General features: G+C 22.2%; 5 protein-coding genes across 14 annotated transcripts in view; 2 read left to right on the top strand and 3 right to left on the bottom strand.

Annotated features, from left to right (window-relative positions):
• LOC122712941 overlaps positions 1 to 10,868 on the bottom strand; it is a 60,638-nt gene extending 49,770 nt beyond the window's left edge. For 4 of the 9 annotated variants that reach the window (XM_043932988.1, XM_043933060.1, XM_043933042.1 and 1 more), the window contains exons 1-3: positions 8,886 to 9,024; positions 1,108 to 2,433; positions 92 to 622 (exon numbers count right to left, since the gene is read on the bottom strand). The gene's annotated coding sequence lies outside the window, so the exon portion shown is untranslated. Of the gene's footprint in view, positions 1 to 91; positions 623 to 1,107; positions 2,434 to 8,712; positions 8,847 to 8,885; positions 9,025 to 10,084 lie in introns of those variants that run through there. The other 5 variants (XM_043933008.1, XM_043932999.1, XM_043933017.1 and 2 more) reach the window with 5 other exon arrangements.
• A 4,109-nt stretch (positions 10,869 to 14,977) lies between these two features.
• Positions 14,978 to 16,438, bottom strand: LOC122713625 (39S ribosomal protein L44, mitochondrial). Its single transcript, XM_043934247.1, has 5 exons — positions 16,378 to 16,438; positions 15,931 to 16,297; positions 15,713 to 15,797; positions 15,267 to 15,570; positions 14,978 to 15,187 (listed from the first exon to the last, which is right to left on the bottom strand). The coding sequence occupies exons 1-5, from the start codon at positions 16,436 to 16,438 to the stop codon at positions 15,063 to 15,065; spliced, it is 942 nt and encodes a 313-aa protein (XP_043790182.1). The 3' UTR covers positions 14,978 to 15,062.
• A 914-nt stretch (positions 16,439 to 17,352) lies between these two features.
• LOC122713705 (vacuolar protein sorting-associated protein 37B) lies at positions 17,353 to 18,885 on the top strand. The gene is made up of 4 exons (XM_043934418.1): positions 17,353 to 17,716; positions 17,829 to 18,000; positions 18,188 to 18,270; positions 18,503 to 18,885. Exons 1-4 carry the CDS (start codon positions 17,585 to 17,587, stop codon positions 18,770 to 18,772), a joined length of 657 nt encoding a protein of 218 aa, XP_043790353.1. The 5' UTR covers positions 17,353 to 17,584; the 3' UTR covers positions 18,773 to 18,885.
• A 775-nt stretch (positions 18,886 to 19,660) lies between these two features.
• On the bottom strand, positions 19,661 to 20,357 carry LOC122713745 (dnaJ homolog subfamily B member 14-like). The gene has a single exon (XM_043934480.1). It carries the CDS (start codon positions 20,304 to 20,306, stop codon positions 19,701 to 19,703), a length of 606 nt encoding a protein of 201 aa, XP_043790415.1. The 5' UTR covers positions 20,307 to 20,357; the 3' UTR covers positions 19,661 to 19,700.
• Positions 20,358 to 21,563: 1,206 nt separating this feature from the next.
• Positions 21,564 to 24,256, top strand: LOC122713275 (WASH complex subunit 1-like). Of its 2 annotated transcripts, none has more exons than XM_043933595.1 (4): positions 21,564 to 21,609; positions 22,262 to 22,391; positions 22,530 to 23,082; positions 23,300 to 24,256. In XM_043933595.1, the coding sequence occupies exons 1-4, from the start codon at positions 21,597 to 21,599 to the stop codon at positions 24,143 to 24,145; spliced, it is 1,542 nt and encodes a 513-aa protein (XP_043789530.1). In that variant the 5' UTR covers positions 21,564 to 21,596; the 3' UTR covers positions 24,146 to 24,256. The 2 variants fall into 2 exon arrangements, with proteins under 2 accessions (XP_043789530.1, XP_043789518.1); XM_043933583.1 differs by lacking the exon at positions 21,564 to 21,609 and adding an exon at positions 21,634 to 21,835.
• Positions 24,257 to 24,978: the final 722 nt, after the last annotated feature.

Raw genomic sequence — 24,978 nt, 5'->3', positions numbered from 1 at the left:
AGTAAAATAAAAAATAAGAGGCAAAGAGATTACAGTAACATTTTTAACATCACAAAGGTATAAGTCTACTAGTAACGGAAAAACAACTTACCGGTAATGACGTCAGCTGTGGAAGGTAAGCCGGATCTCGAATTTCCCCCACGAGTAGTCGATCCGTGCGAGAATAATTCACCGTTTCAGTCTCGAGTGAAAATCACGTACATGTGCGCGCGTAATCACGCACACATGCGTACGCGTGCACATATGTGAGTATACCAACCGATCTATTTATAAATTCTATATCGACTTTTAAAAACTTTCGCGAAACACGCTACTCCACATTATACTGTACGTCGCGCAAACTTTTGCTTTTCTTCTCACAAGCTATTCCCTTCGTAGATTTTTTTTTTCTTTATCATCTCTGTTTTCTTTACACTACTACTGTCTTCTCTTCGTTTCTTCGTTGTTGCGTGTTATGTTTGTTTTTCGCTACCTCTTTTCTCTTATTCTTTCGTCGTTTTTATCTTCTTGCTAGCTTACATACACTTTCATGCGTTCCATATCACTCGATATTATACACTTGGAACATAATCTAACTGATTTTTCAAATTTCTTTCTTCCGCTGTTGCTCCAGCGACGATTTCTATAGATAACAGTCGGAGAAATTTAAAATTAGTATCTGGTATTTAAATCTTCCCGCGGAACTGTGGATAATATATAAGGAATTACATTTTGCGCGTGTAAAAATATACGCGATTTCTGTGTAATAATTTTTGTTACAATTCTAAAAACATAAAAAAGAAGAATTTCGATTGTCAAAATCACATAAAATTCAAAATAAAACTTATAATGAAACTGTATATCGGATTAAATTTATTCCATGCATAAAATATGGCTAGAAGTTTGAATAAATTTTTCTTACAAATTTTTTCTCGAAGCATATTTTCTATTTTTTTAAATATTTCAAATATATTTATATTCTCACTATCATGTTTAAATTTAAAGGCATGCTATAAATTTAATTATACAAATATAACTACAATTTACACAGACGATACACATATCGAAGGAACAAATTTCATGATTTAAGCACCAATTGTCTCAATATATGTATTTAGGAAAGTATACCTTTATTATTGTAAGAAACGCGACGCGGCTTCTATACGACGAATTCTCGTTTGCATTATTCTTCCAACATTTTAATTGCGTATCATTATACGAAAGTTTCAATCGAAATAAAAGACAAGATTTTTTTTTCTCTATCGATAACTAAGAGAAGAAAAATATATAAAATAAACGAATGAATTGCGTCAGAGTTTGAGAAAAAGAGAGAGGAAACGAAGTGAAACAAAATGAAGTAGGAAAAAGGAAGGGATGAGGAAAAGGTGATCGCGAAAGATGCCGCGTTGCCGTCGCTGCGAACGCCAATTTTGTCTTCTTTTAACCGACTGACCCTATCACCGATTAGGTGGAGCGCGTTGCACTCCACTTGTTCTCACAACTTCCGCTTCAGCTGTTCGCACAAAGGTCCGCATATCTTTCAGTGCCCCGCTCTCCACGAGAGTCTTGGTGGCTTCTATCTCTCTGTCTCCCGCTTTCTCTTTCTCTACTAGCACTCACAATCAGTACGAGTACACCTCACAGAAATGCAACTGCTCATCATTGCCATATGGCTTACACTTAACTTGCACATTATATTCCACTTGTGATTTCTTATTGCCGTTAAAACCATTGTCATATACGTTTTTCTTACTGTTACTAATGTCATGTATACTGTTGCCGAGATTGTTGTTGCTACTGATACTGCTTTCACTATTAATATTGTTAGGACACTCGTTATCACTCCCACAAAGAAATAAATTTATCGACAAACTTGCTTTCATCGCGCAGTTTTATTATATGCTATCGATAAATCTTTATTTTGCAGTTATTCTCGAAGCGAGATTTCTTCGCTTATAGCAACTTAGCACAGTGCGTGTACGATGCACGCACCGTGCACGCTTCCCGCACACGTGAGCCAGCGCCACCAAGAGAAAGAAATTGGATGACTTTCAAGATGGCAGAACGAGAAACATACGCGCACAGTTTTAACATATACACAATCACGTACACACATACGCACATTTGCGAATCATCACAAAACTGGTCGTGCGAAAAATATTCAAATCAATATTCTTTTCTTCTTAAAGTATATATCATTCTATTGTTTCTTTCACTATTATTAATCTTCTTCTGCTTCCTTTATGTATTTATTTCGTTTCGTTTCCATTCGTTTTTTAATACAGGCTTTCTAATACATATTTGAAATTAATAATTCTGTTTCTTCCTAATCTTTTTATTGTTGCGCAATTATAAATTACTTCATCGATCAAAGCATTTTATCTTTGGATATCATTCTTCTTATATTTTTGTATAGTGATAATGGCAGCAACAGCAATAGTCCCGGCAGTATTTCTGTAAACAAAATTATATTTATTATAATTATATCTTATTTTTTTATGTTATTTAATATATAAAAAAAAATATTGATATCAATACATTTTGATATCAATGTCAGAATTATATCAATAATTTTGAATTAATTATTAATAATTTAAAATTTATTATTTATTTTTTATATATTATTTTTATTTTATATACTATTTTTTTAAATTATATTAGTATAATATTCAAATATAATTTTGAATTTTTTTAATTTTATTAATATTTATTTGCAATTTATATAAATAAGTGCAGAGTCATTATTTAATATTGAGAATTAAAATTTATAAATACTAAATATTAATATTTTACAATTCCATAAAAAATATATTTTTTTATATCATTTTATATATTTTATTACTTTTATATATATAATTATTTTTTAAAATGTTTATAAAATTTTTGAAATATTCAGTGCTTCTAAAATAAAAAAAACTATATTCAGTACAATAAAAATAAAAAAAAAAAATTAAGGATATATACATTCTCATTCATAGAGAAAAATATTATATAAATATAATATAACGGATATTTTTTCGATTTTTTAAAAATCTAAAAATATATTATGTTTAAGTTTTTTTTCATATAATTAAAACCATATGTGTATTCATATATTAATTGTTGCATTTAACAATTGACATTTATAAGTTTATTAAATAATAGTATTTAATTATTAGTTACTTAACAGTACCAGTTAGTTATTTTAATTAGTTATTAATGTTTAATTTAATGACTAATATATTATATAATATATGACTATAATATATATACTTTATAGTTGTGCTATAAAACAAATATACATAATTTTTATTTCAAAATAAAAATTAAATATATATAGAATTTTCTTCGCACATATTATTAAATATATTAAAGCAATATTATAAAAATATTTAAAATCAAATTGAGTAGAATAAAAATGATCGATCTTCGTAGTATACTATATAATAATTTAATAATTTTATACTAATAATTTTTGAATATTTACACAAAAATTTATATCAGGATATATAAAATATATTCATATAGAAGATAAATAAGTATCTCATTAAATAATTATAAATAATGCAAAATTCACATTATTAAATAATATCTTTAATATGTTTAAACTTTCTATAGATCTAAAGTAAGAATAGAGGTCTTTTACCTTGCAAAATAAAGATATAGTTATGTTTTATGAAGCACATTTATAAATCTTGACTTCTATAAGATTGCGAAAGAGTAATGTTCGGCCAAAAAGATGGATAAACATAAATAAGTTACATCAAAACGCTTTCGTAACGAGATATAATGATAATGATAATCTCATAAATAAACAAATTAAATAAATAATAAAATGATAATAAAAATAATTGAAAAAAATTAAAATATTATTCATCATACGAATATATATATTTATCATTTGCACATAATCTGTTAAAATATCAAAAATAATTTAATTTCAATATAATTAGAACAATTTCTAAAATAAAATAAAATTTCAACAAACAAAATATAATTTTTTTAAGTTTCAAATAAATATATAACAATTTGTGTGTAATTTAAACAATACTGTAATGTACTTACAAAAAAAGAATATGATTTTTATTATTTACTATTTTCATTTCAAATAGTCGGAAAATATAAACAAATTCTATAATTCATTATACAAAACTGTAAAAAATAAAAAAAAAACAATAAAAATAATTATCATGCTAACTTCTGAAATGATAATTGAAACGAATCTCTTTTAATATAAAAAATTAAATTTAATTCGTATTTTATTTAACTTGTGTGTGTGTGTGTGTATAAAAATTTTAACAATATATAAAATAAATTTGATAAAAATACTTCTTATATATATATATTATATATATTTTAATAATGATTTTTTTAAAAAATATTTTTATATGTCAAAATTAGTGAAATTTGTATTAAATTCGAACGTGTATAGCTAACAAAAAATATGTTGATCCTTGTTTTTTATATGATTATTATACGATTATATGAACATGTGTAAGTAATTTTATTGTAATTAACATTGAATGTATTGCAAATGTGTATACATTATAAAATTGATTTCTATAATATACACGCATAAAAATAAAAAAAAAACCAAATATAAAATTGTTATTTTTTATTCATGAAATTCATACACGAAGTTTTATTCAAGATATAATTTGAAAAAAAATATAGTTAAATCAAATTAATTATGAAAAATATTTTTCAATAATTTAAATTTTTTAAACAAATATAGAAAGAAAAATTTTAAAAAAATGCATTAATATTTTCGAAATAATTGATCTTCATTAATAATAAATAATAAATATGAATAAGAGTTGTATAAAATCTGTTAACAAATAAAATGTTACCAAAAATGATTAAAAATATAGTCTTTTAGAATATACGATATTCCAGTTAATATTAAAACTAATAATACCAATACAGCAGGTTATAAAGTATATACAAGAATTCATTCCATTCCCGCTGAATACATTCCATCCGAATTATTATTATCTTGCTAAACCTAGAACGGTCGATAGCTCCGCAGTCGTTGTGACTCAAAGTCGGCCCGAATCGAACCGAGAAGAGTCGAATCAAACCGAACTGGACTGTAGTTTTGTAGCGCGTCAACGCGTAAAAAGGGCGAGCGCGAAGAGATAGATCATACCAATGAAAGGACTGTATTTTGTTCACAAATTCTTTTACTTATTCTGATTATTATTCATAATTATGTTAATTTATATATTAAAAAATATTTTTAATTATTAAAACAATATGTCTAAGTATTTTTAAAAACAAATTAAATATAAAGTACAAAATAAATTATTTATAAAAATATTAATTTTCTATTATATATTATATATAATAATTATATAATATATATTATATCAATTATATGCGTTCATCACGAAAATTATGTAAGAAAACAAAGTACATATTATATAAATTATACATAGATCATAATACCTGTTCTATTTATTTTAAAGAATATTTATAATCATTATTCAATGTCCTAATATTTTGAATGTATTTTGAATCTGCATATATAAGGCAATAATGTTTAAAAGATTTTAAACATTTTTATCTTTTTGATATATATGTAAAATATAATATATATATATGTACATGCATTTCACTCTTAGTATTTAAAAATATAGTATTAAAGTATTAAAGTTAAAATACAATTAAGTACAGTTTTTGAAATGTCATAATTAATATATATAAATATTAATAAGATATATGAAATAATAGTTATTTTTCTTTTAATTTATTAATCATATCTATAAAAATAATATAGAATGCAACTATATATATTATATATATATTAAACAATATGTATATATGTATTAAAAAATACATTTGTGTACATTTTTATAAGATTATTTCAAATATTTTTTTTATTTGTTCTCTACATTATATTTAAATATTTAATAATATTTACAGCATAGAAAAATCTTTGAATCAATAAAAATTTAATTTTAACTAATACATAATTCAGTAATTATATGTATTATATATTATATTTTTTATATTATATCATAAATGATTATGAAATGAAATTGAATAATTGCAAAATCAAAATAAAAAAAAAAATATCTTTTGATTTATCATGATTCATTAAGATCTTTTATGTAATGTCACGATAGAATCATAGTACACACCTGTCCTATAAATAAAAAAAAAGAAAAATCTATTTTTTATATATTATTTATATAAAGTAATTACACTTGAAACTTTTTCAAAATAAATAAAGCACAAATAAAATATAAATTATAAATATAAAAATTATAAATATAAATAATAATAATAATAAATAATAATATAAATATAAATAATAATAATAAATTATAAATATAAAAAAATCAAAGAAATACGATATGAAATTTTGGTAATTTTAAAGTTTTAATTAATTTTTAAATTTCATATATGTATTTTTAATAGCATAACATAAATATAAGTAAAATTTTAATAAATTTAGAAATATTTTTCTTTTATAATAATTAAGATATAATTTATTAATAAAAAATATTATATGTTTTTAAACATATGAGGAACGAGTAAAATACATTTAAAAAATATTTTTAAATTTTATTTTATAATTTTATAAAACAAATATTGGTATTTAATTATAAAATATTTTAATATTGTATAGATTCAATAATGAAATGAAAATATGAATGAATGATATGAAAATATATTATGCAATTATTATGCAATGTTATATTTTTTCAATAGCTTAAAATATTTTATTTTTTTTAAATATTCTTTAAAGAATCAATCTCATAAAATATGAGAAAAATAAGTCATTTATAATTTTTTTGATTTTTATAATTAAATATTTATAAAAAATATATTTAAAAAAAATATTTATAATAAATATTGTAAAAACTAAAAAATGGAATAAAAAATGTTTTAAATTAAACAAAAAACGCAGTTATAAAAAATTTTATTAAAAAAACATATGAACTATAAAAAAGAAAATGAATAAATAAAATTTCAAAATAATGAATGATAAGTTTTTATTATAGATAATTGTATATAATGATCAATATCAAAAAAAGGAAATATAATTTTAACATTTTTTTCTTTTATCTATATTAAACAAAAGAAACTTCGCTTATGAAAAAAAAATCAAGATAAGTAAATAATAAAATAATTAATAAATAGTTAAAACAAATAAAAAACAATTAAAGAATTAAATAATAAAGTAATAAAAATCATAAAAAATTATAATAAAAAAATGATAAAAACAAAGTATGAATAATAAAATCAATAAAACTTAAATTAAAAAGATTTGTTTTTTGAAAACTAAATTGCAAGAAATCAAAATTAAAATAGCAGAATTGCATTCGTTATCTAAATCGTAAAAAACCACGAAAAAATTGCAACTGAAATCAAAGAATTACATATTTATATGCTAATAGCAAATAGAAAAATCGTATTCTAAACGTAAAAAATCATGAGCAATTGAAATTAAAGAATCGCATTTTAACACGAATAGCAAATTATAAGAAATTGAAATTAATTAAAATTAAAATTATTTTTTTTGTACAATTGAAATTATAAAAAAAAAAATAAAAATTAACTAATAAATCTTTATACAAATATAAAATTGTAATAATTAAATAAAATATTATATATAAAATATAATAAAATATAAAATTGTGATAATAATATTTAAAATAAATAATTGTATTTTATATTGTCTTATGATCTTATGTCTTTTATAAAAAGTTTTAACTTTCGTGTATAAAAGATTTTTCATATATTTCATTAGATAAAGTACGATTATAGCAAAGACAATTTTATTTAAGAATTTTATTTAATTCAATTAAGATTTCCATATTCACAAAATATAACTTAATTTATTAACTTCATATAACTTTTTTATGTAATTAAAAATAAGAGAACATAATTTTATTTTTTTCTATAAAATATTCTATTATTATATTTTAAAGATATAAAATTTGAAAATTTATATCTAAAAAATAAGATATTAAAAAAAAATTGGAAGAATAAAATGAATTTAAAAGAACAAAGAAGCAAAAAAATTCTGAGGGGCTTAAGCAAAAATGCATTTATTACACGATGTATAGCAAACTCAATGCGAGTATTTATTGAAATATCAATATCAATCGCAGTATCGAACTGTTTTACCCGATCAAAGTACTTTGCAGATAACTGATAAGGTACTCGATTCTTGTATAGTTCACTTACATAACAGTAGGCGTGTACTCAAAATTAGATAGTCGACGTTCTCAAATGTAATTTTTAAGGCAAAAATGAGTATCGAAATTTTTCGAACCCAGTTCTATAAAAAATTGACGATCAATAGAATCACATAACTATGATTAAAATAAATCTATATATTATGAAATGAAAATCTTCAATTCAAAATCAATTTATTAGTTCAAAATTCAAGAATAAAGTCGATAATAATAATATCAGTAACATTGAATAAAAAAAATAAGAGTGTAAATCTTATAGAAGAATATTATAGAAGAATAATTTGAAGATTTTTTTACATTTTACTGTAACAATATATATAAATCAATTGAAGAATTATGATCATAATCTAAATAAAAAAAAAACGCGCTTTTAATGAAATATTTACACAATTATCAAAAGAATAACAATTATCGTATTCATATCACTTAACTAGTATGTTGTGAATCACCAATTTCGTTAGCTAATTAAAACGTAACATTGTCGTTTGTGACAAGATATGAAGAAAACAAAGTTGATATAATGTAAAAGAATGAGACACGTCACCATCGGTTCAACAGTTGCGATCGAGTTCGCTTGTTCCTCGGACAGTAAACGTTTCACAGCATGGCTCATAAGAATTACAAGAAAGAAAAAATGATCGTATTAAATTCATCCACTCACAATACGGTAACATTTTTTTTGTTTTTTGACATGTAACAATTATATAACATACGTACGATTGTGTTCGTTAATTAATCACACGCTGCGTTGTTATCTCTTCAAGTTCACACGAAAAGTGGTCGGAATAAGATATCGCCTATTATTAGATTTGCTATTTCAGGATCTTGAATACTCTCCAGCACTCTGACACTGCTCCGGACACCATTATAAAATGTGATTCTCACGAATGAAAAAAACTTTTGCTATCGATAAAAAAAAGGATACACTGTTGAAATATATCACCAAAACACAAATTCATCGAAACACCTTTAAATTTGTCGGAGATAAAAGAAACAGAACACACAAAATCTAAATATGCAAGTAGCCAAACGTTGCAATGTTGCACAGAAAAATAGTAGAAGTAACACTCGGTCGGTAACTTTGAAACACCATGAAACACTATATAAACACATTATTTTTCATAATCTTAAAAATACAGTTCAAATAAAGATAGAACTGTAAGAGAAATAAGAAAAATGTATGTGCCCAAAAAACTGAAAAATATGAAGTAAATAAATTGCCACGCTACGAACAAAACGAATCGATGGATCGACCAACCGATTAGAACGTACTTTAAATGTTGCAGATGAACATTACAATCGACGAACACAGACGGCACATATGTATCGTATATATGGAATCATTTTCAGTTACAATGCTATGAGAATACATAGTTTCACTTCGTAATTCCACTATATAGCTGTTAAGTTTGCATATAAGTACAGATATATTCATTTTCTCTCTTTTTCTATTATCCCGTTTATTCTATCCGAAGAAAAATAAAATAAATGTAGAGAAGACGAAAAAAGGACAGATAGAGAAGGGAAAAAAAGGATAAAATATATTTTATGATATAAATTAATAATATATGTTGATTCAAATATATACATGAACGGAAAGGATAAATTATATACATTTACGCATATTCTTCAAAGAAAGGAAGATAAAAGAAAAGGATAGTATGTATAGTATAGAATGTGTATGTGTGTGCGCGCGCATGCATATATGTATGTGTATATGAATGTGCATGTATATGCACGAGAAAAAGAAAGAAAGAAACAGAACCTAAAGGAATATATTTAGGTAATTTTTTCTTATGCACCAATTTTTTTTTATCAAACACTGGTCGTTTAAAAGTTTCTTATACTCCTTTAGAGGAGCTTAACACTACCGGGAACGTATCGGTTAGTTTCACCACACATTTCTCTTCTCTTACCCGAACTAGTCTATGATATATTCCAGTGTGGTGGCTGCGATGATTAAAAAACACTCGCGTCTTACATTCGCGCCCTAACGAGAAGGGTAGTCAAAATCGTACGGTCAGTCCAACGTTTTCAGGGCCGCCAGGTTAACGTCACGAAATCCACCGACACAACCATAGATCCAAACGGTGGACGGACGGACGTAAGGACGGACGGCTGGCTGGCAGCAGGCAAGGCGGAATCAGAGAGAGGATCGGGGGGAGGGACTGAATGTAGCGGGGTGAGGGTAAAGTTTCTGGATACGGGGCAGGTGGGGTCATAAGGGACCGGGGACGTATGAGTTGGAGTGGGGTGAAAACGAACGAGAACGAGCGAGCAACCGAACCGACCGACGACGTAGCGTCGCGGGGGACGGAGGTCTACACAGCTCAGGACCGTTTATTCTTGGTTCCTACGGCGCCACCGTTTATCATCTAACAAACATTTTTTTATTTTTTATTATTATTTTTATATTTATTATTATACTATATATCAAATTTTAAATCATTTATATAATATACTTAGAATTTTTAACATAACAAATTAATAAAAAATGTAACGTTTAATTTGCATGTAACGGGATGAAGAGAGATATACATATACAATCCTAAAGATCTTCGCGACTTAAAGGTGATAGTTTAAGAATAAAATGTGATATATACATTAATTATAATATTGCAAGATATTTCAATACATTACATACACGTTATATATATATATTCTAAAGTTTACATCATATATTATTTTCCAAATATGAATTTGTATAATGTACTTTGAACATTTATTTATATATGCTATGTATATATGCTGTTCAATATGTTTTAAATTTGATCATCTGTGATTCATTTACATTAAACTTTTTTAAATTTTTTTTATCATATTTATTTTTAACATTTTTTAATTTGCACTTTGACTAAAATTTATTATTTTTTATAAACTACTAAATGATTAATATTTTGGCATTTATTTAGAAAATTGATTGATTATAAGAATATAAAATGATCAAAATTATATTATAATCTACGAATATATTATTCAAATAGTAAAAAATTGAATATTAAATAAAATTGTATAATTATCATCAGTTATTAAAAATTATTTATATTAATATACTAATATCTCTCTAATTCCTATATATTTAAGATTAAATTTAATTACAATAATTCAATTCACGTGATTCAATGTAATGTTTCAATACGAAAATGATTCAAAACGAAAAATAAAATACAATAAATCAGAAATAAAAAATTACTTTCTATTATGTATCAAACAAAAAAAATATTATAATTATAATAAAACATTCATTTTTATTATTATTAATATAATAAATATTATTTATTTTATATTTTTACATATCTTTATATAGAAATTCAATATATTACAATATAATACTTTATATTTGTTCAATTCATTTTCTTTAATTTTGAAAATAATACAAATATATATTTATATCTCATATTTTTGTTTTCATATGTTTATAAAATCTATTTGTTTCTATATTTTTATAAAATTCAGTTTATTTTTTGATGGTAATGAAATTTGTTTTTGAAAAATGTACATACAAGTAAGTTAAAGTAATATATACGGCACTGTACGGAGCACAAGCAAACTCGCTGCCTTTGCGGCTGGGTAGAAGGGAAGAGAAGGGTTGGGTAGGGAAGAGCAGAGAAATGACGCGAAGGGGCAGAGGGACTGTGAATAGTACGGGTAGGGATATCGGCCGTTGGCGGAGGAGGGTATATGGTTGATCCTGGCCGCGCACATACGAAAGTACGAGAGAGATGAAATGAGCATGTGAACGAGCAAAAAGGAACGAAACAGTGCAAGAGCCCGGCAACGATGCATTACGCATGGCAACGTCGCAAAAGGCTTCATGGACGCCAAGCAATCCACCAACACACAAGTGTACGGAGAACGGCAGCCAGAGAAGGAAAGAATCCCGTTTTACCGAGTTGAAGGAGATAGAAAGAAGAGGGAGGGGGCAAATACACGAGAGAATGAGAGATCTACTGAGTCTTAAACAGGCTACGAAGTTTTCCACCGATCTCTTGAGATTTCAGAAAAAACGTTCGACATATTTTAAATAAATATATTCACATATATTTATATAAATATATAAATATAACATTTATATAAATATAATAGTTTTTTTGCCTAATATTATTTTACTATTAAATTATATTTTACTATAAATTATATTATATTAAATACTGAAATGTATTATTTATACATATCATTTATTATATATTTTACAAACTAAAGAAATTTTATTATCGTTTATCGGTACCAAATTTTATAATAAATCGTATTTAATATGTAATAATTATATATATAAAAATATATTATATTTTCGTTGAAAAATATATATATGATTTATAAATTTTGATAGAGGAATTATTAGATCTTAAAGATTTATGAAGATATATTAATAATTTTATTTTGAATTTTTTTAATTTAAAATTAATTATAAATTTAATTTTTCTATATTTTTAAATTTAAAATGTTTTAAATCAAATATTTTTTTAATGTAATATATAAGTAAATTTAATATCCGCGTATTTGAATAACAAGACAACAAATTAATTTTTTATTTTACAATCGTGAATTCTCATTATGCTCTGCAAATTTTTAATTTGTTTCAAGATAAATAAAATATCGTATCTGAACCAGACTCAAACACCAAGAATCCAGGGGCGTAGACTGACATAAATTATATACCATTTCTTCTTTATCGATAAAAGTGATTTTGCTGCTGAATCATCATTTTTCCTTTTTATTTCGTTCATATAAATACTCTGATGTTTAAAATATCGCCAATCGATACATTACGCTTCTTGTACTGAGAAATAATAACAGAAGTGAAACTGTAAAACAATAACACTGATTACTCGATGGCAAAAGGGTGTGGCAGCGCCATTGAGTCGTTACTCGCAGGAATATAGCAAGTAGTGGGATAATACGTGCGATTGCGTATATTTGTGTGCGCGCACGCGTACATATATATGTATGTAAGTGAATAAGCGAGAAAGAAAGAAAGAAAGAACAGAAATAAGTGGGACGAAGAAAGAAGTGACTGAAGTGCAAAAGAAATGGATAGAATAAAAAGAGAGACGAATATATAAAAAGAGAAATAGAAATGAAGAGAGAAAGAGAAAGAGAGAGAAGGTAGAAGTGGCGGAAACTCAGAGCGGTGGAGTGTGGATGGGGACAAGGATGAACCACCTTAAAGGGGATAGCATGAATCATAAGTAATCAATATTATACCTACGACCGATATAGAAAAATTTTGGACGACATTTAATTTCTGAACATATATAAAAATTATAATTTCAGATTTTCATCTTCTTTTTAAATAATATTTGCAATAATAATTAAACATCTTTAATTTAAAAACTTTATTAATTAAAGAAATATTACTTATTTTTAATTTTCTTTTAATACTAATATATATAATATATAAGGTTTGCATCTTAAATGTTAAATTTTATATATATATTTTTTTAATTGATAATAATATATAGTTATGAAATTTTATTTGTATAAATATAAAATTAACATTTTTATCTCATCCAATAATTAAAATATTCATTATAATTATTGAATTAAAATTAAAATATTTATGAAAAAAAAGAATGAAAGAAAGATCAAAATATTCATTAAGATGATCAATATTCTATTCAATCTACGATTATTTATGTTATATTATGTTAATTTAAAATATATATATTATAAAATGTAACGAAATCATATAAATATATATTTTAATTATATAATATTTAGAACAAAAAATATAATCACATGCACAATTATGAAAATAATTTATATTTTTATAAGCAAAAAAAAAATATATGAAATTATTTTTTCATATACTTTTATATTATATATACAATAATTATATTAAATTACATTAAGGATTGAAAAATTGTTTGAAGAACATCATATGAACAAATATTATAATAAATTATAAATAACTTAATCAATTTAAAAACTCTATTATTAATCTGTTTGGTGTAATGTATATATGTGGTTTCTAAGTACAAATTATATTAATCATAATATTTTTATAATATGAGAAACTATATATATTATAAACTTTTTTTAACAATATCAAACACCAATTAAAACAAAAATTATATAAAAAACACCAAATATTTTCAGCTCTCTTACTATACGCAAAATTTTGTCAATACGAATGTTAAATACCGTTATGTACTTTTTCGTCACGTTTTAACTACGTATGTGGTTTATTGGATTCATGAGATGGCGATCTCGTAAAAGTAAAATAATATAACCTTTTAACTAATCAAAATTAAATTATATTTACATTTTAAATCATATCATATATATTCTGACTTATTTTTCATAAATTTATACGTAAAATGATATATTATTATATTTTAATTTTTTATTATATTTGTATATATTTTTTATATATTTTTTTTCAAAAACTATATTTTTAAATTATTTTAAAATTATTTATTGAGATTAAAAAGTTGTAAACTTTTAATAAGTTTATAATGATATATAGTGATATAATATGTGATTTTATCTGTTTATACATAGAAATCTTTTAATTTATAATAATTTACAGATAACGATATTTATGGAAAATTTAAAAAAAAAATTAAACAAAAAGAATTAAATTTACACAATGCACATAATAGACAAAAATATCTAAAAAATATAAAATATAAAATAAAGTACATTATGATTATTTATACACAAATATTTTATCGTTTTTTATTTTATATTTTTTTTTACTAATTTTTAGTTTTTTTTTACATTTTTTTTGTATCATTTAATTATTTATTATAATTTATTTTATAGGATAATTTCAATAAGAAAACAATTAGAAAACTAATATTTTACATATATACATATATATAATTATAATTTATATTCTTAAATATTTTAAATATATTGTATATAATTTTTATCACATGACAATTGTTTTTAAACAGATATATTTATTTTTTCATTAAATCGTAATGGTTGGCTTGAATGTAACAATCCACACATCTGAGATAATATATTAATGGCAGCTACATCTTTTGCCTCTGCAATAGTTTGTCCAAAACCTACAAGTATGATTTATTAATTATTTATTATATTATTAATTATTTATTTTACATATTATATCAAATTTGATATTATTACCTGATCCCAAATATTCTTTGTTTGCATAAATTCCAATATGATAAACTGATAAAATTGTGTTCTTGCCAGCTTGTCCAATAAGTCTTGCTTCTATAATTACTTTCCTTTTCATAGAAATCATATCAGTTAACGTTTCAAATGGTTTAGTTGGACACCATATTTCAGTTAAGTCTTTGCTGGCTAATCCTGCTATTAAAAAATCTCGAACAAAAATACCTGTATGATTGACATCAACACTTTCTGCAAGCGCTCCCACAAGTGCTAAAAATGTTTGTGCCAATGTTTCTTGGGATACAGGATACTCCTAAATGTATATGGAATTACTAATTTATTACTATATATGTAATATGTAAAAAAATTAGTGTTTTACGTAATATAATAAAATAAAAAATTCAAAATGCAACAAGTGCAATAAATTATATATTATATAATAAATATATACAAACACCAGTCAAAATAATGTCTTTTGTTCCAATATGCAAGGATGCTGTAGCTAATAGTTCTTGAGACATAAGATAGTCATGAAATGCTCTGAAACAATATTTATAAATATGTAATATGAAATCTGATTAATTAAATTATTTTATGCATCAATCAGATATACATATACTTATATAATTTATACATACATATATCATTATATATATATATTATTTATACATACATAATACCATTTTCAGGAAGACTTGGTAAATTTTGGTTTAGATATTTTTTTATAACTGCTGATGTTATTTCCTTTCCTTTTTTAATAAATTCCTCATTATTTTGTAAATCAAATAAAGGTTCTTTTATTCCCATTTCTTCCTGTTTTTTTATTTCTTCAAGAATATATGATTTATGTATAAATGCTTGATTCAATTTCTCAGTATTAAATTTTTCTGAAAGTCTTTCATTAAATGCATATATTTCTGCATTTCTATTCCATTCAATAAAACTATTACGATGTGGTTCAATTTGAGGTGGTAATTTCTTCTTTCTTTTAGTTACTTCTTTTTGAGTTGGAGCTACCCATCGTTTAATATGTCTACAACCTACATTTATAAATATAATACTATACTTTTATATATAAATAAAATTTTCCTTTATAATATTTGTATATAATTAAATTTACCTTCATAATTTATATATTTTATATTTGTAAGTGTTTGAAAATATAATTGTAATTTATTCATATTTCGATTATATAAATAATATTTATGTAATTAACAGAATTTGTTATTGATTTTCTTTAATTTTAAAAAAGTATTGTTTTTACTGATATCGTAAATATAATTTAATATATAATATTTTTTAGTTATTTTTATACTGTTTACACAATAACGTTAACTTGTATCCTATAGTTATCATTTTAAACATAGAATGCTTCATATTTTTAATCAAGAATCATGAACATGAATACAGAATTGTGATTATCGCCAACTAAAAATATAAAACTTACTAGTTTATGATAACAATAATAAATATTTTAAATATTTTCTTTTAAAATACATAAATTTTTTAAATTACATCAATTGTCATCAATCATTTCTAATTTATAAAGACAATTAAATATGAAGAAAAAAAATATGAAGATTTATAGATTTCATAAAATCAGTTAAAATAAAAAAAAGTAAAATTAAAAAGATTATAAGAAAATCAATGAAAAACAAAACTTTATTTACAGAGAAGAAAAAATGATTTTATAGAATAATATTTTATTTTATTTTAAATTTTTAAAATATATATATAAATTAGCAAAAAATTAATAAAATATATTTTTTAAATTTTTATATTAATTCGAAATTTAACTTAAATTTAACGCAGAATTTATATTTTTATGATAATAATTATTAATATTTCTATTGTTAAAAATTTATTAAATATTTTATAGAAAAAATATAGTAATAATAATTAATTAATAATAATTCAAATAATGATAATTAATTTGAATATTTTTGTATGAAATATAATATAAACTATTTTTATATTGAGTCGTATATCTACATTCGTATTATCCTATGATAAATCCAAGTGATATAAATATACTTATATGTAGATTGTGTCAATAAATGAAACGCATATTTTCATAAAATTTATATAATTAAATCGTATTAAATCTTAATAATTTGATATATTATAAATATAGATGATTATATATTATCGATATTAAAATTTTTTTTATGTGCAAATTTTAATGAATATGTTTTTATATTAATTATTATATATATCAAGATGTTGATTTTTTGTAACGTAAATAAGTAATTTCATAATCATTCTATTTAAAAATAAAATTTAATTCATGAATATAATTATAATAACGGAACTAATAATTTTGAACAATGTTTAAATCAAATCAAGAACCTGATATACCTGCAGCATTAGGTCTATTGTCGCATCTAACAAACGACGAACTAAAAGAATTATTAAATGATGATTCAAAATTCGAAGATATTGTGAAAGATGTAAAACAAGTAATTTATATTTTTTTTATAATTATTTTATTTTTATTTTTATAATTTATAATTTATAATTTGTTCATTATAAAATTTTATATAATGATTTCAAATTTTATTTTTCTCTTAGTTTAAAAATTTAGAAACTGAAAAGGAATTATTAATGGCAAGTAACACATCTCTGGCAGAGTTTAATTTATCGAAACAACCTGAATTACAAGAGGGTAAACAAATATTAAAAGAACTTAGTGAAAAAGGAAATAGATTATGCATAAGTGTAAAAGAAAAATTAGAAGAAATAAGTATGTATTCTCACGTTACATTTAATAATTTTAAAATGTGAAATAAAATTAATAATGAAATCAATAATTAAATTATTTATTATTGCTATCATTAATATTATATATTGTCATAATATAGGTAATATATTTTAAATAATATAAGTAATAATTGTAAACAGAATTCAATTCATTTAATTTTTATTTGTAGAAAATAAATCTGGAGAAATGACTGCTGATACTGCATTAGATTTATTGCAAACAGCAGCAGCTGAAATTGAAGAAGAATCAGAAGTATGATTTTATTAATAATTATTATAATTATTAACATACATTGCTAATCTTGCAAATAATAGATTAATATGATAACTTTAATATTAAATTTCATATTATTAATTCTCATTATCTTTTTTTATTTAATAAGTTTATTTAAGTAAAATTTACTTGATTGGCAATGTATTAAGATTATTAATATTTTATTAACATTTATTATTTTTTTATATAATATCTTTATTTTTTAATATAGACCATAGCTGAAAAATTTTTGGCTGGAGATATAGAGGTTGATGAATTTTTAGAGCAATTTTTATCACGGCGTAAATTAATGCATTTACGTAAAGTTAAAGTAGATAAATTAAGAGAATTAATAAGAAAATCTCATACTATGACTAGTGGTCCTGGATATCCAATTGCTAGTAATTTTCATAACTTAGTTCCTGCAATTCCTTATCCAACTGGACCTGTTTCAATGCCAATGCCTGTACCATCAGGTTTATCACATTATAGGCCATATTAAATTATATCTGATATAGAATGATGTTATATATTTAAAACAATTTAATCTTTAAATATTAAATTTTGCATTATATATAAGAAATATTTTAATTAATAATAATTTTAATAAAAATAATTTTAATGAATAAAAAGTATGAATATTGCATATAATAAAACAATCATTAAATCAATCATTTTAATTTAAAGTTAATATAAAGTTAAAGTAATTTATAAGTAAATTAGATTTTGTAATGTTATTATAATATATTTATATATAGACTTCATTTCTTGAAATATATATTAACGATATTAAAATACTATATATGTAAACTGTATACATTTTTAAAATAAGAATATCTAGTATTTTAATATACAATAAATAAAGTAATTACACATATTTAAAATTTTAAAATGATAATATTATTATTTAAAATGATAATAATATTTAAAATTTTAAATGATTCATTTTGATTCATATGTTTTTTTTCTATCAGTTTTTTTCTATAATATTTTCTAGTTTTGATATGATATTTAATATTAGTTTTTTAGTTGAATTGATTTAATATTAATAGTAATTAATTCAGATAAATGTATTTTTTTTTTAAACAATAACTAATTGTAATAATTATTTTATTATTAAATTAATTTTAGATTTAGAGTTTTTAATCATATTAATTTAATAGATATGGTTCATTAAATCAATTTTTAATTTAATATAATTAATTAGCAATTAATAATAAAAAAGTACATAGACAAAAAATAATAAAAATTTTACATATATTTCTGATTTATCTGTTTGGATAAATGAAATAAACTTAATATTATATTTTATACACATATATTATGTTTTATATTTTTAATTATAATGTTCTCCTATATAAAATCTTTTAAATAAATAATAAATAATTCTAATCAATTAATGTTTGTGATTGATGATTCCATTTTTTTTCCTATTTCTTTTTATAATCATTTTTTTCTATTGATGTTTTCAGATATAATAATATTGTTATTATTATTATTAAGATTATTGAAGAAGATAGGTTTAGCGATCTATTTACATTTTCTTTAACAGTTTCTTTATATCTTTTTTCTATATCTTTTACATGTAAATTTTTTTGAAATAAATCTGAATAATGTTGTTTTACCCATTCATCAAAATCATAAATTCTCCCTGAAGTATTACCTGTATAATGATAACTATTTTTTGTTTCATTAACATTGTATGTTTTCATTTTCTTGTGTTTATGATGCAAATGATTATATTTGATTAAAATAGTTCTATCATATTTCTTACGTGTATTATATTTGCTAAGTATATCATATGCATTTGAAATTTCATGAAACATTTTTTTTGCAGATTCACTTTTATTCTTATCAGGATGATACTTTAATGTTAATTTATAATATGCTGATTTTATTTCCTCATACGTAGCAGTTGGAGATACTCCCAAAATATCATAATATGTTTTGACTTTTGTACTTAAATTTATTTTTGTATTTAATATACACTGTAGAATTTTTTTATTTATATTTATCATCAACAAATGAATAAACATAATTATATCCTGAGATATAGTTTTTATGTTCTTTCACATATTATTTTATAAATTTTTATATATTTTATATTATTTTTATTAAACAACATTAATATAACCTATAAGATGAAAAAATGTAATTGAATAGATGTTAAAATATATTACGAAATATAATATTATAATGATTTAAAATCATCATATTAACTAACCAAAATAACTATTGTTTAATTTTATATATATTTATAATATATTTATTATTATTTTTCTTTATATACAACATTCTTTATATACTCTATACACATAATATTAAAATATATACACATTATACATACATATATATATTTATATATAATATATATATATTTATATATAATATATATATAAAATAATAAATATTAATATTAATTTATAACATTTATATTATAGTATTTCATACTGTACATGTAATATTCTATCAAATTTCATAAAATATATTAAAATTCTATATGTTAAAAAATTTTCAAATACGCGAAGAGGCACGCACTGTCAAAAACCATATGTGTGATTAATATAGATTGTAGATCAATAGTTTTGATTTTTGCAATATAGATATAGATTATCTAATGTTAAAGAAAGAGCTACAAAACTTCAAGATCGTTAATAACTATAATATAAATAATATAATATAATGTAATAAAAAATAAAAATTTAATTTTTTAAATTAAATTTAATTAATATAAATATATATGCTAATTAAATTTGATGCAAATAATAAAACAAAAAAATTGATTTAATCATTACTAAACGATTACAAAATACTTAATATTATAATTTTGATTTTAATTCTAATAATTGCAAGATTTAATTTCTAAATAAAACGTGACAACATATTTGAATTGAAAGTCTATTTCTATATATAAAATAAAAAATCAACTAATTAATATAAATAATTGTGTTATATACATTATATTGCATTGTATCATAGTCATAATTGTTATTTATCATAATTATAATATATAATATATTATATTAAAAAAATTAATATTTTTTAAAATTATGAAAAATTATAGGTTATATTTACATTATGATCAGACTTTTTCATTATTGCTAGCACAATATATTAAGTATTGGATTAAATTTTATTTATAAATTTAAAGCAAGTTTATAAGTTTGAATTATAATAATATTGATAATGAAAATTTATTTATTATTCACAAACGTATTAGAAATTTTCTATGATACATTCTATTATATTTAAAAATTGTATAATGTAAATAATAATTCATTGAATTATATTCAGTAATTATATTGGGCATTTTTAAATAACAATTGATGTCGCATCTAAGTATGTGTAAATTCTTGAAAAAAACATTAAGTTTGTTTTGATTATATCATACGATTTTAACCTCATTTATTATATGAATGAAATTAATTTATAGTATTAATACATTAAAAATTTAATTTAATTGTATGTGTGTGTGATTTTTGTGATTGGTATAATATAGTTTGTTAAATAAAAAAATATATATATTTTTAACAATTATCAATTATGCCGAAACGAATTGAAATTGGTAAATATTATGAATTATTTCAATTTTATCATAATATACGAAAAAAATATAAATATTTTTCATTAATATAATTATAACAAATTTATTTTTTTATTTATTATTATAATTATTATATTATTTTATTAATATTTTTAGTATTTTATATAATTATTTATATTTATATTTTATATTATATTATATTTTGTTTTATATTTTTATAAAATTTGAATTTTTTTACGTGTGTAAAATATATAATAGATTGTTATTATATACAATATTTTTTTTTCATTTATTTTATGAAGAATCTTATTTATGTGATAATATATATTTATTGTTTATTAAATAATATTAGTATAGAGAAACTGAAATTAAAAAAAATAGATAATATTTAATACAAAAAATTAATTAAATATAAATATAAATATTTTATATAAATATAATATATAGGTATTATTCCTGATAACTTAAGACACGAAGAAACTATTGTCCAAATTGCTGAAGCTCTTGATAATTTAGATTCTGCTGTTAATTATATATTTGAATGTATTGATAAGAGACTTTTTCAAAATAGTCAAAGGTAATTTTTTATCTATATTATTAAATATTTTTTACTTCTAAGTAAAAATTTAAGTTTTTATACGTATTTATAATTTTAAGATTTGAAAAAAATATAATAATATTTAAATAAAAAATTAATATAAATTTTCTATTATAGATTATCTAATGTTAAAGAAAGAGCTACAAAACTTCAAGATCGTTTAAAATATTTACAAACTAACTTAAATTTAAAAGCTGTAAAAATGTATTCTGCTGCAAGGTATCCTGCTAGTCAGACATACAAGGAATATGAGTTAGCTGTACCGCCTCAGTATGATAATATCAATAAAATACCAAAAGTTTATAAATGTTCTGTACCTATAAAAGATATTTCTGGAGCATATTTATCTTCTAATTGTAAAACAGAAGATGGTCAATATATGACAAATAACAATTTACAAGAAAAGCTACAATTTTATCATGTTCGATCTAAATCCAATAAAGAAGTTTATACAGATAATGAAATGACATTTCCTTTTCATTTATCTTCAATTAGTGCATTCTTGTTCAATAGTATGGATGATCCATATAAAATATCTATGAAACAAACTTCCCACAAATTAAGTGATAAACAACAAATAGAAGATGCACCAGATTCTATTATACAACCATGGTTATCAACTGAAATGGATTTATCTAGTAGTTATTTATACACACCAACTTTAGGAGAGGTAAGATTTTTTAATATATTAAAAATATAATATAAGATTTTATAATATAAGATAATATAAGATTTTATAATATAAAATCTAATTTTATATTATTTTTACATATTGCTTATTGATTGTATATTATTATTCAAATGAAAAAAAATTTACTTTTATCTGAAGAATTTATATTAAATATATATGAATAATAAAAAATTGTTATATAAAATATTTTCTACAGGTACCACAGATAAATGTGCCACCATCACTTCCTGATTTACCTGGAATTGTAGATGATGAAAAATTCATTTTAGATCTTAATTCTCAAAGTCCCATTGCTCCTTCTTCAGCAGTAACAACGCCTACAGTTCGTGTAGATCTTCCAACACCAACGTCAACAATGGACGAGAAGGATTCCAATACAAAACTAAATGAAATTATTCCAAATGTACCTAATTTTGTTGATAGCGATTATTCGAAAAATCTTACCGAGCTTGCTCCGCCACCTCCTCCTCCACCATCAATCTTATTAAATATAACAAATTCGGATTCTTTGACTTCTAACAACAATAGTCATTCATCATTAAATCCCTCATCATCAGCTCCTTTAATTACGCCACCACCGCCGCCCCCACCACCACCACCACCACCACCACCACCACCGCCACCACCACCGCCGTCTTCAGTTTCATCTGAATCTACCGTTATTGAATCTCAAATTAAAGATTCAGTTAAAAAAAGTGTCGAAGATTCGAGAAAAATGAAATTGGATGATAGATCGAATTTAATGGAAGCAATTCGTAATGCTGGTGGTATAGGAAGAGCGAAATTAAGACGTATAGTACCATCAGAAGAAAAAGGAAACCGTTGGTCCTCCGCATCTGTTGGAGGTGATTTAATGGCCGATTTGCACGCAAAATTAGCTCTCAGGAGAAAAGGAATTGCTGGATCTGGAGGTAGTGCTCTGGAAAGAATGTCCAGTATGATTCCTCCACCTCCTAAACCAAACGAAGCAGCTGCATCGGATAGAAATTCGGCTACTAGCGAATATGATTCTCAACCAGATACTGATGATTGGGACGAATAATAAATTACTCGATTATTGTTAATTATATATATATATATATATATGCAATTTTTTATTTAACTTTCAATTTTATGTTGAATAATATATTTTTATTATATTTAATATTTCATGTAAATTTCTTTCATTTATATATAATAAAAGTGAATTTATATAAAAATGAATTCATAACTTAAAAAACATTTATATAAGACCTTTTAAAGTGCTCAAATTAAATCGTAAGATATTCAAATATAAAAATAAACTCAAAATGCAACATTTTTAAGTCGTGTTTTATCTGAATGGAAATTCTTGATAAGAATTCTTTCATTAAAATAAAGATCCTTTCGATTTCGTTTAAAAATTAAAAATAAATTCCAAAAGATTTTTACTATTTTTCTAAAATTAAATCATCATAATTGTCATCAATATTCAAAAATAAGATCATAACGGCAATGTATTTGTATGGTTATCGGTTTTGATTTAACACTTGACCCCAGATTACTGGACCAAGCATTTACATGAATTTATAAATGTTAGTTCTACTACAGGAATTTCTACTGCAGTTTTTGCTTGGTATTCGTAGTGTTTTTTTTCGTAAAAAAAAAAAAAAAAAAAAAAAAATTTGTCGTTCCTTTATTAAGTCATTCATGTTTTAAACTATCAGTTAAGATGTCATATAACTTTGCAATCAATATTACTGTTTATTCCCATAATTTCTTCTTTTATACAAATAAGTTTTATTTTATAAATATGTGATATGAATTACCTACTGTCTAAAATTTTTCAAAAAGTGTCATAGTTTCTTAAAATTCTTCGTATAAATTTTCTTCGATAAATTGTTTAAATATATTTTA

This window comes from Apis laboriosa, unplaced genomic scaffold (genome assembly GCF_014066325.1).
Source record: "Apis laboriosa isolate Shangri-la unplaced genomic scaffold, ASM1406632v1 scaffold112_cov148, whole genome shotgun sequence".
NCBI classification, from domain to species: domain Eukaryota; kingdom Metazoa; phylum Arthropoda; class Insecta; order Hymenoptera; family Apidae; genus Apis; species Apis laboriosa.
Note: the sequence above shows the minus strand (reverse complement) of the source record. Positions and strands in the feature narration are given on the sequence as shown.

Bases quoted from the DNA above. Each gene is read 5' to 3' on its own strand.
- LOC122713745 (XM_043934480.1), bottom strand. From the start codon at position 20,306: ATGTTTATTCATTTGTTGATGATAAATATAAATAAAAAAATTCTACAG.
- LOC122713275 (XM_043933583.1), top strand. From the start codon at position 21,814: ATGCCGAAACGAATTGAAATTG. The intron at 21,836-22,261 runs GTAAATATTATG...TATAATATATAG, and splicing joins GCCGAAACGAATTGAAATTG to GTATTATTCCTGATAACTTA. The intron at 22,392-22,529 runs GTAATTTTTTAT...TTTCTATTATAG, and splicing joins CTTTTTCAAAATAGTCAAAG to ATTATCTAATGTTAAAGAAA.
- LOC122713705 (XM_043934418.1), top strand. From the start codon at position 17,585: ATGTTTAAATCAAATCAAGAACCTGATATACCTGCAGCATTAGGTCTA. The intron at 17,717-17,828 runs GTAATTTATATT...TTTTTCTCTTAG, and splicing joins TTGTGAAAGATGTAAAACAA to TTTAAAAATTTAGAAACTGA. The intron at 18,001-18,187 runs GTATGTATTCTC...TTTTATTTGTAG, and splicing joins AGAAAAATTAGAAGAAATAA to AAAATAAATCTGGAGAAATG.
- LOC122713625 (XM_043934247.1), bottom strand. From the start codon at position 16,438: ATGAATAAATTACAATTATATTTTCAAACACTTACAAATATAAAATAT. The intron at 16,298-16,377 runs GTAAATTTAATT...TTATAAATGTAG, and splicing joins AAAATATATAAATTATGAAG to GTTGTAGACATATTAAACGA. The intron at 15,571-15,712 runs GTTTGTATATAT...ATATACATTTAG, and splicing joins AAGACATTATTTTGACTGGT to GAGTATCCTGTATCCCAAGA.